Genomic DNA, 19,316 nt, shown 5'->3' with positions numbered 1-19,316 from the left:
TTTGAAAGAAACCATATTGGAGACTATATACACTGTTCAGCATTTCATAAAAGACTATAAGACCTTAATAAAAAGTCTGTATGATGTAATCGGAGTGTTTCCGGTTGAGAAAATAAAAGTAGGTTATTAGTGCTCTTGTCTCTGTACACACTACTTATACTACAGAAAAGTCAATAAGTCACCGGCCATACAATTTTTTTCGGAAAAAAGAGGTGGTTGGTAACAATGGGTATTTTTTACCAAAAGGACCACATTTTTCGACCCTAATCGATAAAAAATATGAAAGTATTTTTCAATAAGATACAGGAACGAACTCAATATTGAACTGTCCCTAATTTTCATCGGAAACAACAATTCTATTCAATTTCCTTCTGAAGCAATTTCTCTAGAATCAAATAAATTATTTCAATAAAAACGACCTTGTCCTATGCAAAAATTGAAAGTTCGTCATAATAGTGCTTTGACATATGTTGTACGCACTAAACAGATGAAAAAGAGATTCTGAATCAACAGATTTAAATAAATAAAAAAAAATCTTTAATAACTCTTTACTCGAATTGAAGTGTCTTGTACTACAGTTCAGAGAATGTATGTTGCTTTTGAAAACGATATTTAAAAGACGCCATTAAAACTTATTTGTTTTTAAAGCAGCAACTCAGTGCTAAGTTAGCAGGAAGATAACCAAAGCACGTAACTAACAATAATATTATGACGTTATCATCAAAGACCATCGTCTTTAAAATGAAATTGTCTTGCTATTTTATATTTTTGTAGCCGGTTGTTTCAACATTTACCAGATAAACTTGATTCTTTTTCCGTACAAAATCAATATAAAGAAGGATCAAAAGAAACTGTTCATTGATGTAGATGTTTAATAAAAACAAGATATTTTTATTGATTTGAGAAATGCATTGTTTGTTTACATAAGCAGTGATATCTAAACCAGTACATCATAGGAATCTGCGTTTTTCATTCATATTTATTATCACTATAGATTTATATGAAAGACGCTATTTTGTGATTGAATCCGATTAAAATAAACTTCCCAACCATATGCAACCACTAAAGTATATACGTCTGGCTGTGGTTCGGTTACTGAAGACCACACATTTTCTTAATCCTCGATATCAATGCAGGACGCGCTCTTTTTCGCACGTCTGAGTATGTTTTAATTTAGTCATTTCTTCTGCCGTTGTGAAGCCGTTTGTATTTTTTCTCAATTTTAATGGTTTAACATAATACAAAAAACGCTTTGAGCAGACGATGACAAATAAAAAGAATTATAAAGCACGTGCCGTTTATAGCTTGTTGTTCGGTGTAAGCAAAGGCTCTGTGTTGAAGACAGTACTTTAACGTATAACGGTTTACTCTTACAAATTGTGACTTGGATGGAGAGTTGTTTCATTTGCACTCATTATCTAATAAACTTAACATAGACTTTGAAATTCCTACCATGGACATAAATTTTAATTCCTCGGGTTTTTTTTACGGGAGCATTCATTTAAATGTCGCCTTTTCTCATAGTTTTATTATCGTATCTTTTAAAAGTCAGTTTTCTGATTGCGACGAGTACGTATATCTTATGGTAGCTGGCACTTTAAATTACCATAAAATGTACTAAGACAATATATAAACCTAGTACAAATCCGAACGATTAAGCGGTATTTTGCAATCTCAATGCGGTCTGACTGTAAAGTTCTTTCCAATGATAATGGCGCAGTATACTTTAGAGAGAACGTTGAAGTACCATTCACTTAAGGGGTATATGACCACTCGAAGATCAAAGAACATTTTATATCATTATAACATATGATACTGATAATAACAAAGAAATTATCGCATAAAATATAGCATGTTAGTGGTTTGAATTATTACATTCGTACAGAGCTATACAAGTTTATTCTCGTACAAATGCACTATATAATTCAATAATAGCACATTGCACTGAGACTAATAACTATATTCAGCCACAACGGTACCCTTTCTATAGCAGTTATAAAAGTTATAAAGAAGAAACATGTGCCGATGCCGTCTGTGTGAAAATTGTTAAAATTCGTACATGATATGGGAATTGGGAGTATTTGAAAAAAAACACAAAAAAAACTATTGTTATAAAACTTGTTTCTTTAAATTTGTGTTTGACTGAATATGACGCTAACAGTTTAGAAATAGAAAAACAGCGTTGAAAGAGCGCAAACATCTTGTAGATCATACTTTATTCTTTAGTCTTTGATAAAAGAGGTGTGAATGATTCCAGAGGGACATTAAAACTCAGAGATCGAAAATAAACCGACAACGCCATGGCTAAAATTGAAAAAGATAAACAAACAATTAATAATAAACAAGACACATGCAACATTTGTGATTTCCTGTTCATGCAATTGTACCATCGGTTTTTAGAATTGAAAGTTTTTAAAGGCGATATATAATGATATTTTCCTGATCATGAAATAAAAATGTTAGTAGTGACGGCAACTAAAAACGTGAAACTGATGCTGGTAAATCATAAAATGGTTCTAATAATGGTGTATCCAAAAGTGTTCCCGACGGCGGTTAAATATCAAGCCTACCTGATGACGGAAAAATCAGAAGTGTTCCTGATGATTCAAAATGTGTTCCTGCTGACGGTTATTTCAAAATTAGGAATTCATGATCAGGGGCCTAGTTCAGATGACGGTTATATCAAAAGTGTTCTTGATGATGGTGAATAAAAATGTGTTAGTGACTGCTGACAGTAAATGAAAATGTGTTCTGTTGATGTTTAAGAGATTTTAGAATCATATTTGTGTTTGTTTTTTTATGTTTTGGGAAACAAAAGGATACAAACCAACATAATTAGTTGACAGCCGTCAAATCAGTCTTCCACGTGCACCGGAAGTGTCTGATGTTCCTGCTTCACCAGTGACACCTACAGTGTTGAGTCAAATTTAGTTTACAAGGGCGTTAATCGTTTATCCACCCTTACACTTCTTATACATATATGTCAAGATTGAAACAAGGAACAATAAACACAAGAAAAAATAATCATTATCTAGAAAACTTGATAGTTGATACATGTACGTAAATATCATTCATTTTGTAAACAGCACTTGGTTATGTAAACTTATTTCAAATGGAAAGTAAATCTGTTTTCCCCCAGCTGAGCTTTATAACGAGAAGGATATGGCTCATTATTTTGACGTTTCCTGAAATCAAGTATTTCCGATATAGACCCATTAAGAAAAGTGTCACAGCAACGTCATCTATACTAAAAGGTCTTATGCATGGTTTATATAATAACCGATGAAATAAACCGATTGTATACTTCAAACGTTATTTATAAATACTGAAGATAAACCTTATAATTTCATTAAACTATTATTTCTTTGGACTTTTGATCATAGTAATGTATATACATATCCGAGTTTTTTTTCCAGAATAGAACGACATAGAATAAGAATGAAATACCTATTGTTCTTTTCCAAACTCCTTTACATAGTTGAGATTTGAATTTAGTATACACTATATACAATTTCAAAGAGAGAAAAAATGAAGCTAATATTATTGTTATATACATTATGCATATTCGTGATAGATCTACAACCTGTCGATACCTGTATCTTTGCTTTGCGCAAGGTTATGTTTTCTATGACAGTGTATGAAGTAAATACACTAAATCCATTTGATGTTGAATGTAAAGTGATTGATAATTTAGTCTTAGGGGTATTGTACAGCTGACTATGCGATATGGGATTTGTTCATTGTAGAAGGTTGTTTATTTTTTGTCATTTGGTCTCTTGTGAAGAATTGTTCCATTGGCAATCACACCACATCTTCTTTTTTGTATATATACATGAAAAAAGTATAATAACAAAAATACCGAACTTCAATGAAAATTCGGAACGGAAAGTCGAACACATCAAACGAATGGAAAACAACTGTTATTTTCCTGACTTGATATAGGCATTTTTCAATGCAGAAAATAGTTGAAAAATGAAGAAATAAAGGAAATCTATTGCCATTCAATCGTCTCTAGATTTATTATATGTCGTTTAGTTAAAGTATCTTTTTCTTTATAGTACTAATATAAATAAGTCAATAAATGTTCTACACGTTATCGTCGAATGCTGAACTCTGAAGGCATGTACATAATTATCACGTGATAAAAATACAAAATACATCCACCTGACAACTTGCTTAATAAGCCGTAATGATGTATTTCTCTTTAAACGTCCGCCGACAATTGTTCATGTTTGTGTAAATACAACTATAGGCTACCGGTACGAAACAACGTTACAACTCTGTTGTTATAATGTAAAGGGTTGACTTATGACATAGCAAAGTCGCTCGCTTTCAGGCTCTTATATATAGTACACATAAGATAGTGTCACAGTTGATTAAGTGAAGAAATTGACAGTTAGCAAATACATTACTAGTTATATATAATTTGCTTAGGGGCATTTGTGAATGAATCATGGTTGAATATTTATATATATGTCGGGATAATGTTGTACCTAAATATACTACTAGTTAATGTACATTTCTTTAAAATTATTGATACACTTTTCTCCGATTAGGACCTAGATCAAACATAATTGTTTGTTAATGGTGTTAAAAATAGGTTTGTTAAACAGTATCTAATGTTGTAAGATCTTACAATTCTCCCTATATAAAAAAAATTCATATGAAATACATTGATAGAGGGTCAATTCCTTCTCTTATGGAGCAATATATATTGTAAACAGTGGCGGCTCCAGGGGTTGGTACATGTACCCCCGGTGTGTTTAGACGACAAATGCATTTGAATGGGGACATATAGTTGGACCCCCCTTTTCTAGGTTGGGATCCCCCTTTTCAAAATGTCTGGATCCGCCACTGGGTAAATGCACGCATATACTTTATACATGTCCAACCGTTATCGTTGCGAAGTCCCCATTTTCAAATTGATGGATTTGCATCTGTATTAGTTTTATTATGCTTAAATGTAAGCGAGGTAGATACTTAAAAGTATCCAACATTCTATTTTTATAGAGATGATAATTATTTAGTGAATTTAACAAAACGCTATGGAAATTGATACTTTTTGGCATCGGTTTTCTCTTTAATAGACACTTTTCTTTTCTGTATATGAAAACACATTTTCAAAAGTGCAGTACTGTACATGTTGTTTATCTATTAAAGGACACGTTGAAAAATCCGTCTTAACTTTAGTAGCAATATGCTTACGAGCCTGGCTCACTGATTGCTAACGCTGACTGTATATCGACGTAGTATAAGATTAGTTCAGGATACCAGAGAATTCTTCAGCTATATCACGACTAAGCCAGTGATTCAAGACCAATTTGATCCAAGTCCTCCATGACAAGATGAACATCAGACTCCGATTGAGTTTGTCATTAAAAACCAAAGTGGGAAGTTTTTTTATTCACAAATGGATTTTATTCCAGAGTATCCTCACTTCTTATCGAGTGTCCTTATTTGTCCGGCTAGATTTTTTATTATATATTTAACTGGCTTGAGGTCAAATTTCATTTTTTTCTTAAAACATAAATCCCTGTCAAAATTGACATATCAGAGAGTGTAATAAGTTAGATTTACAATATTTTTTGTGACATCTGATGTTAATGAAAGAAGAAGTTCGATTGTTCAGATAATTTACTGTTAGATATTGAACAAATTATTGAAGTTGAAAGAAAAATACACTGAAAAGTAGGACGTTTAATGAATTATTCAGATATTAAAGTTTTTATTGCTTAAACACGCTTTTGTTAAAGGTGACATCGGGCTGACATAAGACTGTCAATCATCAGATCAATGCTTAACAAAGAAAAGAAATACACCCAATTATAGAATTACAGAAATTTCCGATACCTAATGTTTTATGGGGAGTTGGTTTCAATATCATTTAATCGTAATTTATTTTTTTAATTAAGAAATACTGTTTGGTATAGGGATGTTTTTGTCGTCTTACTGATTTTTCTCTAATTTTCAATATGGACAGTTTTACCACGATCACGAAAAGAAAGAAAGGATACAAAAGTATGTACGTTTGTTGTTCATGTAAAAAAACAGGAGACACCTTAAGCTATTGCAATGCGTATTTATAAACCTTCACCCTTTCCCCACCGCCCTTTGCAACAGTAGAAGTTGTATTTTTTAACCAATCTGTGCGATGATTTGAAATAATTCGCCGTTTTCAGAACCTAAAAGATTATTTGTATTTTCATATTACGAACCGCAAAATAAAAAAAAAACGCGTATAAAGTTCGCAATTCTTGACTTCCCATTGTGTATGCTTTTGTTAGCCAATCACAAAGTTTTGGTGTACACTTTTGAAAATAGGTCCCAGAATATTGAATATATCACCAACACTGCTTGGTCGAGACAATAAAATGGCAATTTGATTGACAAACGATCGTTATACTATTGTACAATGTATGAATTACATAGGACCAATGTTTCTTCAGAGTCTTTTTAAATCTTATTCCAATTTTGCAATCATTTCATCAAGATAAACTAAAATCATGAGACTTGGTTATAATGAAACAATGTGAAACTCAATTGGTAACGCATATATGCGCATTATCATATATTGTAGTTTGTTAATTTGTATTTATTTCGACTTGCTGGTTTAGATGTAAATAAAAAAAACAATGAAAAATACCCTGAAATGAAAAAGCTGTATTTTTGTTATATTTGTGTAAAAAATATGTTCGGTTATTTCAATGGAATATTTCTACTATTTGTAATGATCAACGTTCCTTGACAGAAATGGGGTGACAATTGAGAGTGTTTAATAGAAATGAAGGGTTCAAATGAATGATATTTTTTTGCTATCAATCTTACTGAGATCAGTCCATTGAACTTAAAATTCGCCTTTTTTATTATAAGTTTCAGAATGTAAAAAATAAAACGATAATATAATTCTGAAGTAAAGAAAAGTGCAAACGAAGAGAAATCAGATCCAAAAATCTAAAAAAGAAGAAATTCTACACGGACTATAGGAGAAATAAAATGGCTGATTACAGAGCACATGTTGCGAAGTAAAGAACAATGTTACATACATAAAAAGATAAAAAGGAAATATGAAAATTAAAGTCAGCTGCATGTAAGAAACATCAATGATTTCTCCATGACCTCGTGACTTCTTGTTAAAAGCATCGTCTGCATCAAGCAAATTCCCTCCGCGTGCTTGTAACGTCTGCTTACAGATTTCATTACTTTGATTAAAATATCTAATTTTCCAAATTGTTTGTATTTTACCAACTATCTTTCAATCTTCTGTTGGTAATATAATGAAACAAAAATCTTCATGGTTCTATTTCATTCAATATTGATAAGAGAATTTCATATGACCAATGTTTTTCAGAGTCTTTTTAAATCTTATCCCAATTTTTCAATCCTTTCTGCAAGATAAACTAAAATCATGAGACTTGGTTATAATGAAACAATGTGAAACTCAATTGGTAACGCATATATGCGCATTATCATATATTGTAGTTTGTTAATTTGTATTTATTTCGACTTGCTGGTTTAGATGTAAATAAAAAAACCATTGAAAAATACCCTGAAATGAAAAAGCTGTATTTTTGTTATATTTGTGTAAAAAATATGTTCGAAACGGTTTAACAGCGCTCTTTAATTAAATCATTGGAAAGGAAGGAAACTTCGCGGTAGATCAATAATTATTTTATATTGCTTTATATTCTATTGTTTTTTTTACATTTGTACACCTTTTGTTTGCCTAAATGCAGTATTCAAGTTTACTTTATTTTTGACTTTTTACTTTGACTACGCGTAAAAGACAAGTTGTATGGGAACCCAGACTTATTGGAACCGTGATGTATGGTAGGCATGTTACAAAAAAATGTCATTCATTCATATGGGAACCAACTGTGCTCCAATAGTTTTTTTTGCAGTGAGTTCCAATTTTTAGACAATGACCTTCGTTACATTATCTAACGTTTTTAACACTATAAATACATGACGTCGAATTTAAGGTCAAGGAACAGTAAATGAGCTATAACGCATATTTTGCTAAAAATTTGCATACAACCTTGGCTCGTTGAACTATGATTGAAAATCGAAAAAATAATACATTTATCTCTTTTATTATCTGAAAAATGCAGATTGATTTCTTACAATATGGGTGAATATTTGTATAGAAAGCACATAAAATCGGCGAAAAACCTTCTAAAATTTGTCTTAAAATCGCCAAATCTCTAATTCTACTCCATAGATTTTTCTTAAAAAACTGTATATTGTTGACACATAAATTTCTGTTTTAATGATATAAAATAATCATAGGGTCACCGACTTCGTTTTTTGTCTAATAATCGATTTGATACCTTGTTGGTAGTGAAAAACGTCAAAAATCAACGTTTTACGGCCTGCAACGCGATAACGTTACGATAATTTCGACGTTTTGTTGGATTTTTTCACAAAGAACGCAACTTTGAATGATGTATACCGTAAAAACGAAGTCGGTGACCCTATCTTTATTTTGCATCATTATAACGGGAGTCTCTTTATCAACAACATATAGTTTTTTAAGAAAAATCTATGGAGTAGAATTAGAGATTTGGCGATTTTAAGATAAATTTTAGAAGGGTTTTCGCCGATTTTATGTGCTTTCTATACAAATGTTCACCCATTTTGTAAGAATTCAAACAGTAATATATCATATGATAATTGAGATAAATACATTATTTATTCGACTTTCAGTTTAAGGACGCCTCCGGGTGCGGGAATTTCTCGCTACATTGAAGACCTGTTGGTGACCTTCTGCTGTTGTGTTTTTTGTTTTTTTTTTTTGTTTTTTTTTTTTTATTTTGGTCGGGTTGTTGTCTCTTTGACACATTCCCCATTTCCATTCTCAATTTTAAGTTCATCGAGCCAGAGTTGTATGCCAAATTTTACTGAAATCTGTGACATAGCCTATTTACTGTCACTTGACCTTAAACCTGCAACAATTGCTACAGCTCCGTCTTAATAATATTGACAGAAGTCTTGGCCAGTTTGCAATTGCTCAAGGTGGAACTTTTTTTTCTGATCCTGCTCAAGCTCGAACTTTTTTTCAAATTCTTGAAATCTAAATCGATGGTCGGTGTTTTCTCCTGGCACTTTGGATTCCTCCACCTTTAAAAACTGACTGCTATGAAATAGCACAATAGTTTTGAAAGTGGCGTTAAACACCAATAAATTTATCAATCATTGAACTATAAGCAATCATTAATCGTTGTGTGCTACTATTTTTTATATTATGGACGTAAGTTAGATGAAGCCATCAGTACAAAATAAAGTTTAACGTTTGTAATTATACGTTTGACTGAATCAATTAAAATTTAATTTAACTGTCAAAGAAGACAACTTGCTGTTAAACTTGTATCTTCATGTTCATTTATAGCATCTTTCTATTTGTTTGCCTTTCAAGAACTAAAATAAATACACGCTATCACATAGTTTTAAATATGAATATTAGCTCTATGCCGGGAAAGAAACTGAATTTATAGAAACAGAAATTTATTTACTTTAATGGTGCTTGGCCAAAGGCGGATTTAGAGGTTTTTTAAGGGGGCCCGCCTCCCCCTTTTGTGAGAAGAATTGGTTGATTACATAGGGAATCACTAAAACATGACCGGAGCGGGCCCCCTCTATAGCAGTCAGTGGGCCCCACTTATGAGTATTCTGGATCCGCCACTTTTGGCCAACCCCAAATATCAATAACTAATTTAAAAGGGATGAGTGTTAAAAAGGATAGTTTAGAAAACCCTTTCCCGGGCCTTGCATATAATTTAAAGCTTATACTGAGTAAATTTCCAACATCTTTCTGGTAAATGAACTAAATATAAATTTTCTACTTGTCACATTTAAGATAATGGATTGCTCCATATAAAGTTGTTCTATCATACAAGAGACTGATTATTCATTGCGTTTTGTTATATATATTTGTAAATCATTGTACTTCTAGTTATATATTTGACAGTAAAGTTAGAATACAATGAAACAATGACAGCTCTTCAGAAGTTTGCAGTCGAGTTTGTTTGATATTCATCAATATATTAAATGTTCAACAGCTATCCAAATAAAGACGGCTTTTTGTGTAATTGGATATAATAAATCTATGGAAGTAAAGATTGCTATGTTTCTTTATTTCATTGATGCTATAGCCATGATAGCATGTAAGAAATTTATGAGATTAATTTTACTCACTTGAATGAAATTATCTTTGTGAACAAACTTGTAAATTTAAATATCCCGTCTTAAACTTATGTGTGAGTTTTGATGTCATCTTTAGAGGCGGGTTAGGAGGGAATGCCCGCCTTATGGAGCAACATATATGATAAATGCACCTGTTCTAAGTCAGGAATCTGGTGTGCAGTAGTTGTCGTCTGTTTATGTGATTCACAAGTGTTACTCGTTTCACGTTTTTTATATAGACTAGACCGTTGGTTTTCCCGTTTGAATGGTTTTACACTAGTAATATTTTGGGGCCCTTTATAGTTTGCTGTTCAGTGTGAGCCTAAGCTCCGTGTTGAAGACCGTACCTTGACCTATAATGGTTTACTTTTATAAATTGTGACTTGGATGGAGAGTTGTCTCATTGGCAGTCATACCACATCTTATATCTATATGATAAATGCATAATCTTTAACAAGCATCAACCAAACGTTAGCTTGCTTCCCATAACCTCCCAACTTTTTTTCAATATCCTAGATCCGCATCTGATCTACAATGTTCTCAATATTTGTGCACGTTTTTTTTAGACTTTTCTGTCGTAATTTATTTAGTTTTGTATCCCGTCTCTTCAATTAAAATCCATACCTTTCACTTAACTTTAAAATTAACAAATTAATGTGTAATTTCAAAATCCTGGTTCCCTGTAGCTAACTTCCTTCCGAAAGCAAGTGAATTTTCGACTGCTACAAGATAGATAATAATTACAGATTGTATTACACGTTATATTTAAGTTAATAAAGAGAAGTTGCAATTTAATAAATTACATCATATAGTCATCTTTTTTTTTAAATTTGAGATGACGAAAAACATGTCTTTTTCTAATTAATAACTGCAGATTAAAAGATTATTATGCCGTCCGTCGTCTTATATTGACAAACGTTTTTGTTTGCGTCTCTGGTTTAAACTTTTTTTTCTCGTCCTCGAGGCTAAGTGAATCCTAAAAGTTCAATGCGTAACTCTAAAAAATGTTTGGTCAACTTTCCCTCGTTGTTTCGATTACAATGGACGTCCGACACTACTAATATTGTAGCAAATTTTCAAAATTTTCAAAATTTCGAGTGCTTTTTGTAATATATAAGACAACTATACACATACTTTTTATACAAGTATATGCAATACAGGCATGCGCAAAAACCTAGTTTGACAATTCGCAGTGATGTTGGAAGTGGTATTGCCTAAACCTTTTCAATAAAATTGAGAATGGAAATGGTGAATGTGTCAAAGAGACAACAACCTGACCATAGAAAAACAACAGCAGAAGGTCACCAACAGGTCCCCAATGTAGCGAGAAATTCCCGCACCCGTAGTCGTTTACAGCTGGACCCTAAACAAATATATACTAGTTCAGTTATAATGAACGCCATACTAATTTCCAAATTGTACACAAGAAACTAAAATTAAAAAAATACAGTCAATACTAACCAAGGCCAGAGTCTCCTGACTTTGGACAGGCGCAAACATGAGGCGGGGTTAAACATGTTTATGAGATCTCAACTCCCCCTATACCTCTAACCAATGTAGAAAAATAAACGCATAACAATACGCACATTTAAAATTCAAGTTGTTTTAGTTAGATAACAACACTTTTTGAATTTATGCATTGAGTTCTACAACTGAAGAGGATTCTCTATATGGAATATTTCACTGTATTTTACATAGATATTTCATGTTCAAGACGGTCTGATATTGCTGAATGTTCCCGGGTGTGATCACCTACAATTTACGTGCATGTTGCCATGATTGTGGCATAGCAATCGCCCTGTGTCGTAGTGATTTGGTCAGCAAGAGCGATCTAGTGTTTAATCACTTTATCTGCATGTAAAAGAAGAAAAGCGAAATATGCCATATCAGATATTCCAAGTAACGGTTAGTCGTAAGTCGAAAACAACTGACAATGCCATTGCAAAAGTAGAAAAAAACAAGGAAATTAAAAAGACCAACAACAGTTTATACAAAACATGGAAATTGAAGACTAAGCATGAATACGAACACACCAAAACCGGTGGATCTATGTAGAAACTTATTAATCATAATCATGATTATGCCATAATTGTGTCTAAAAAGTATCAATTATTACCTAAATACATATATATGGCGGAGAATATATATATATATATGTATATATAAACCCGTGTCCTTTCCGAGCAGAAAAAAAGTAGGGTAGTCAGGTTGGTAAACCAATCTGGTGTTTTATATATACACTGTGACATATTAGGTTACTAATTTTATGGTACGTGTAGAGAAGCAGAAAACACAACTAAATTGTGTCTTCTAAACTGTGTGAAGAAATATCAAACCAAAAAAAAATCAAAAAAAAAAATCATCGGAATCACAATTTAATAGCAAAATTGAGGATGGAAACGGGTAATGTTTAAAAGATATTACAACCCCGCCAAAGTCAAATAATGTGTAACATTATCAAACTTTAAGTATCTCTACGTGATACGTAAAACGGGTAACAAGAATTCTCCAAAATTAATGTGTAGTACAATAGACCATTCAAACCAATAACATTCAATTTGTAACTCCTTCATTCCTTTAAATAAACTCATACAAAGATGAACAATAATGCACAACACGCATGACACGTGCTAGTTGAAATACCCAATTGCAGGAAACACGAACCTATTCAGCATATTCAGCAAAATCACTATAACGTGTATATTTCTAAGTCATAGGTTTCTGTTCCAGCGTTGCCTCATAAGCAATCAGACCACATCCTCTTAATTTTAAATTTGGTGGTAATTTTTCAGCATAATTAATTTATGGTGGTTTTTAGTGATTCACGTGCACTCGGAAATGTTTCTCTCTGAATGTTTACTGTTATGACATTATGTCAAATACTTGAAATCCCCCTCCTTTATCATGTTTACTGAAATTCTCAATATGATGTTTTAAAGAGTGATTTACAACGGCATGATATCTGCATTTAGAATCCTCCTGAATATGCATTAACTATTTGCCACTGGACGTTTTAGCTAGTCAATGTTTTCATTTATACTGATGAGATATTTTTTCAATCAATTGGCCTCTATTATCAATAGACCTGCCTATTGCATTTATTGTTTACTTGTTCCCGTCCTGAATATCATATTATGCATTAAATATCTGATATCTGCCACTGGACTTTAAGCAAACAACAATCACTCAACTATCACATAGCATGAAATCAACTGATTGGTTGATTAATTGATTGGTGGTTACTTCACGTCCAGTGGCAAATGTTCCATGCATGTTCAGGACGGGAACAGTAAATACAATATGTAGGTCTAGTAATAAAAGAGGCCAATTGATTGGAAAAATATCTCATCAGTATAAATAAAAACATTGACTAGTAAACAGGAAATTTGAGAAGATGAAATCATTAGCCATGTTAACATGCGACAGGCTACATAACAAATAATAAAAAAATATTGATCTGTATGTTTGAATGATCAATACAATAAAAAAAATATTACCATTTTTTTTTAACAATTCCTAATGAAAAACAAACAATGGGAAAGAAGCAATTTATCTATTCAACTGACTACTTTCAAATAAGATATGTTTATGAAATTTGGGGCCTTAAGTATTTCCATACTCTTTTTTCATTTCCTACTTAAAGTCTTAACAATGTGAAAAAATCGATTTATCTCATCAACTGCATTTACTTTTTTTCGTATAAGATAAATTTTGTGAATTTTGAAGGGGGCTTAAATATTTCCAATTTTATTCTTACAATATCTTATAATCATGCTAATGAAATTCAAAACAGTGTGAAAGAAACAAAACCTCTGATACTGACTTCTTTTGACATTGTATAAGATAAGTTTGTGAAGTCTTAAGGGACCTTAAATATTTCCATTTTAAAACAATTTCCTAATGAAATCCAAACAATGCGAAGGAAACCATTTATCTATACAACTGACTTGGTTCGAATAAGATACGTTTGTGAAATTTTAAGAGGCCTTTTAAATGAATTTCAACCTGGCGACTAGCAGAGTTATGTTTTAAACTTCAAAGAGCGAAAGATAAACATTCCCTATAAAGAACGTTTAAGTATTGTGTAAAATGTATACACTTTGAATAATTTATAGGTTAAAATGCATTTTATGTAAACTATATTCACAAATAGATCACAACAACTTAAACGATGAAAGACAAACAAACGCAGTACTTTATAATACTGTACATGTTTTCCGTCCCACGGTCCTTATCGTAAATTAACGTGTTGCACAATAGCCTGCATGAACAAATGGGCCCCCAGGGGAAAAGTAATGCAACACTGTGATTTATTGTGCAAACACTAAGTGGTGTAAAGATTGAATGTTTTGACACAACACAAAACTCGAAAAAATATTTTTTATAAATAAACTTTAATAAGAATCTCCACGTGGCACGTATTTCAACACAAATAACATAAAATTAAGTCATAAAGTCATGGCTCTCTGTCATTATAATCAACAATTTCACACATGAATGAACAATAAACTACTCTATATAAACATATACAGCATAAAAACCAAAGTGCATATCTGCCTTTAATGGCTGCCCTATAATTTCAGTTATTAGCTCCAGTTGAGAAGTTTCGATTTAAGCTTTCCGTATTTGTTAAAGTTAACAATAGCAATTTAGTAGTTCGAATATCAAAAGTTTCCTATAGTTAAAAGAACTGGATAGGGTTGTGTAAAACGATATCACATCAGATCATAACAAACTTCTCTAAACCCTTCAATTATCAGAGCTTTGCAATAAGATCTTGTGTCAGAACAGACTTTTTAAATTATCCTTTAAACTGTATGTTTATGGTTTTTAATTACGAGATTTGATGTTATAAAGGTAACAAATTGTGGGGTAACGAACAATAATGAAAGCAATAATAAAAGTTTGAGACGTTGGCTTGCTGTCTTATGGACATTTCCCCTAAATACAGTTACCCTTAAATAAAAAGATGAAGGCTAAAAAATTGACTAACGTTACACATGTTAAACGTCATGCAAATATTTTACTTGTGAATTTTTGTTCAACTTTTAAACGACAGAAAAAATTAAGATTATATTAAAAACTTAAAACAAAATTTTTATTTCATGAACACTACATGTTTTACCCAATTGTAAGTTAACTTTAGTTAATGGAACATTGTGAATATGAAATATGAATTCGATACAATTTACCTCGTTTTTCAAAATTTATGAAACGAACAAATCTATAGTGACACACGGAGAAGATTTAAAATAAGTACATGCTGTGAGGTGCTGTAATTTATTTTGAGTTTGATCATGTTGACAGTCCCCGAGTCTCTTTTTCTGTAGATATGTATGTCATGAAACACTCCAAATTGTTGGTGGTCATTGTCAGTTTGCCAGTAAGGATTGACAGCAGGGCTGATGAATTATAACACCTCTTACATGCATGTACCCTATCTGATTTATAACAAGAAGGGTGAATTTACTTAGTTATCTGCTGTGGAATATCTAAATGAATTTTATGCATTTATATTTTGAGGCTTTGGTATTGGTGATAGATCTTTGATGGTTGTGGATAAATGTATTCACAACTTTTATTTGATGGACCTGGTTGATTTAGAGCTTTTTATATTGCTGCCAACAGTTGACTTCTCTTACATGAGGACTATATATGTGTTGATGCTTTTTCAGTTATTGCTTTCAAATTGACGTACTTTTATTCAAATTTGTGTTGAATTTTTTACTCTACTATATATAACAAATTGTTTTAATGATCATGGATCTAGATAAACGTGTTTTATCAGAAAAATGCTTTGAATAATTTATATTATCGAAGATTACCATGTGGGTGCATCAATGCAGTTAATTACGTAATCGCATGCTATACATATCCATGGGTACCATGGACAAGGACTCAGTCCTGTTTGCTACTGGTAACCTCAATTTTGACAAAAAAAAAGTAATAAGAGTAAGCCGAGTAGATGCATTTCCCAATTTAAGCAAGTGATTTATATCTTGTTATTAAACACAACTGGATACAAATTGATAAAAAATGAAACCTCGCATGAAAAAAAATATTGAAAAAACGTTTCTTAATCAAAAAAAAAAAGGTGAAAACCTTCTTCTTAGGTATTTGTGTACAAAATATATATAATTCTGAACAATGTGAAAATTGCACTTTTACACTGTACATTTAGAAAATGTGTACAGAATGACCCGATATAAAGCTTATTGAACCAATGCAATTAACCTGTATAACTTACACAATATAACTATCATTGTACTAGCATGAGGCTACACTCTTGAACCCGAAGTTTTTGGAACACATTTATGAGATTTTACGACAACGACTGGCGCTTGTTGGTAAGTCACATTGCCTCCATATTTTTTCCTAGTAAATCTATTCGTACAGAATTTTTTCCAAGAACTCACAGTTTTATTACTCCATATCCACATACCACTAGTTATGCCAACTACCAATGACATGAATATCTTTAACATATATACTTCCACGCTTGGAAATGATTTGTCCAAACTGCAGTCTAAAGTGCCTTTATCTCCAGTCCGACAAGGCAACGACTCGGCAGCGTTTCGCATAGTCTGAAAGTTCACACGTTCATAGAAATAACAGCCTATCACACAAGTGGCTGGGACAGTATATAACACAGCAAATACACCAATTTTAGCCATCAATTTTTCTAATTTACGAATATTTGTTCCGTCTTGTTTTAAATTGTTTCTAATACGGAACAATGCTACAAAGCCTGCTAATATGAAAAATGTACCCAGCAGTAGGTATAAAATTAAAGGTATCAGGACAAAACCTGTTAATGCAGAAATGTCTTGATTGCCTACAAAACATAGACCTGTAAGTTCATCGCCATCAACCCGGCGCATTGTTAAAATAATAATAGTTTTGATGGCTGGTATAGCCCATGCGGCTAGGTGGAAGTAACTACTTAAGGACTCGATGGCCTCCTGGCCCCACTTCCGCCCTGCTGCCAAAAACCATGTCAATGTTAAAATCACCCACCATAATTGACTAGCCATTCCAAAGAAGTACATTATCAAGAAGACTATAATGCACCAAGTACTTTCCAACCCCTCTTGGATTAAAAACTCTGATCCATCGTGTCCTTTGTCACATGATATTGCATTAGGTCCTATTATGGCACGGATCATAAACGCCATGGAATAAATTGCATAGCACACTGATAAGAATATAATAGGCCTTTCGGGATATTTGAATCGGGTTGTATCAATAACGAACGTCAGAAACGTGATGACTGTGGACAAACAACAGGCGGAGGCCCACACTATCATCCATATTTCGGCAAAATCTTTATCCTCTTGGCGGAATAAAACATCCATGTTACATCTTGGAACGCATGTATCATTATGATCAGATTTATCCCATAAATAAAATCTATCCGAACATTTCATAGGTTTGTGAATATTATGTTTTTCTGAATTGTCATTTGATAAAGGACGGATTTTGTTTACCAATTCTTGCCACTTTTTATCTTTTTTGTTGAGTGGATCGAATATCTGAGGATCCAATTCCGTTTCATGTGTTACATTTGGTGCTTCCATACACAAATTATTCGGTTTCGGATCACTTTTTTGTGGAAGTTTAGAACAGTCTAGAATTTTTGGCCATTCAAAATTAAAACGGCTAAGGATTGGCTCACATTTTTGCCGCACTTCCAGGCACATAGAGCGGCAAACTGGAATAATCATCGTCTCGCCCCCCATTTCAGTACACATTGGGGCATACAACGAACATAGAAAAAATCGCAAAAGTCTGGAACACCCATACCGTACTAACGGTGTGAATTCGTGGACTTGGATCGCAGCATCTTTTTGATTTGAATGTCCGACTAAGTTTGGCATCCGTGTCCAGTTATATTTCATATCCATACACATTGGAATTTCAATACGTTCGCACTTTGCATATTGATGTCGTCCGTCAAAAGGCGACAAAGTCTGATAGCATGGTAAATAGCAGACGACACAAAATAATAAAATCCAATGCATTATGTCCATGTTAAACAACAAAAATATTTAGACAAGCTGCGAAAATTGTCCCATATTAAATCGACAATCACTAAGTAAACTGAATATTTATCCGATACATGCTTTTAAGTTTATCTATTTGTGTAATGTCTCTGTGTGACTATTACACTGTCAGTAAAGTCGTGTATCCGATCGCTCTACCGTAAACATTGATCAACTTTAATTACATATATTCATCCGCCATGTTTACTTGTTTAAGAGGTAGATATGCGATAAAATGTTTATCTTTAGAAACGTTGACAAACTTTGTACGTTTGAAAACGACAAACTTAAACTTGTACACAAATGTGCTGATTATATTTGTTGGAAAATACTAATTTAGAACGGACATATTCTCTTGTAAATGCGGAACTATTTTGCAATAACTGCACATTCAAGATGAAAGGTGTTGTGGGCGGTACTTCAAAGCCTTTGATGATACCGCTACAAGGAAGACAAGGTTGTCAATCATTCTCATCAAGGGTTTTCTTGACATGTTTATAGCAGATATCACTCCGCCTAGTACCATATGGGTCGACAGTTCAATCTAGTACACGCATTGTTGAATTTTTCTAATCAAAAGAAGACGTTCTCAGATATGTAAATTATATTTATACCGTATATTTATTTCCAACTTCAGTCTAGCTAAGAAAGGGGTTAATGATCCCTAAATAAAAATTAAAGCATATGAATTGTGATATTGCGATTATCGTTGCATGCAAATCGAAGCAAACAAATATGATATATAATTCAATTATTTAAGCACAAATTATTAACCGTTATTAGGATTAAATCTCAACGAAACAGTAATAATTGAAAAGCAGAAAAGGTGTCGGTATTTAATTGGATCATTTATGATCAAACGTAACGAGACACTTTTATTGTAATGCATTTTGTACAGATCTCATTTAAATAAAAAATATTTTAATATATTTCAAATAAGATAAATTAATATAAAACAGGCGTCATACTTTAGAATTGAAATAATTAGATATGTCGTTTTTCGTTACTTCGAGATACAATAGTCGTTAGATTCTTGTGTGAAATTTCTATACTTTTTCCCGTAATAATGCGCGTGTTTCAATTAGTTTCACATTT

General features: G+C 32.4%; 1 protein-coding gene across 1 annotated transcript; it reads right to left on the bottom strand.

The window, feature by feature from the left end:
* Positions 1-14,554: 14,554 nt before the first annotated feature.
* Positions 14,555-18,507, bottom strand: LOC134686770 (frizzled-9-like). The gene has a single exon (XM_063546516.1). The coding sequence runs from the start codon at positions 18,207-18,209 to the stop codon at positions 16,458-16,460; it is 1,752 nt and encodes a 583-aa protein (XP_063402586.1). The 5' UTR covers positions 18,210-18,507; the 3' UTR covers positions 14,555-16,457.
* Between the last annotated feature and the right edge of the window lie 809 nt (positions 18,508-19,316).

The sequence above is a fragment of the Mytilus trossulus genome, chromosome 10 (genome assembly GCF_036588685.1).
Source record: "Mytilus trossulus isolate FHL-02 chromosome 10, PNRI_Mtr1.1.1.hap1, whole genome shotgun sequence".
In the NCBI taxonomy this organism is placed as follows: domain Eukaryota; kingdom Metazoa; phylum Mollusca; class Bivalvia; order Mytilida; family Mytilidae; genus Mytilus; species Mytilus trossulus.
The sequence above is the reverse complement of the archived record's forward strand: the minus strand, read 5'-3'. Positions and strand labels throughout refer to the sequence as shown.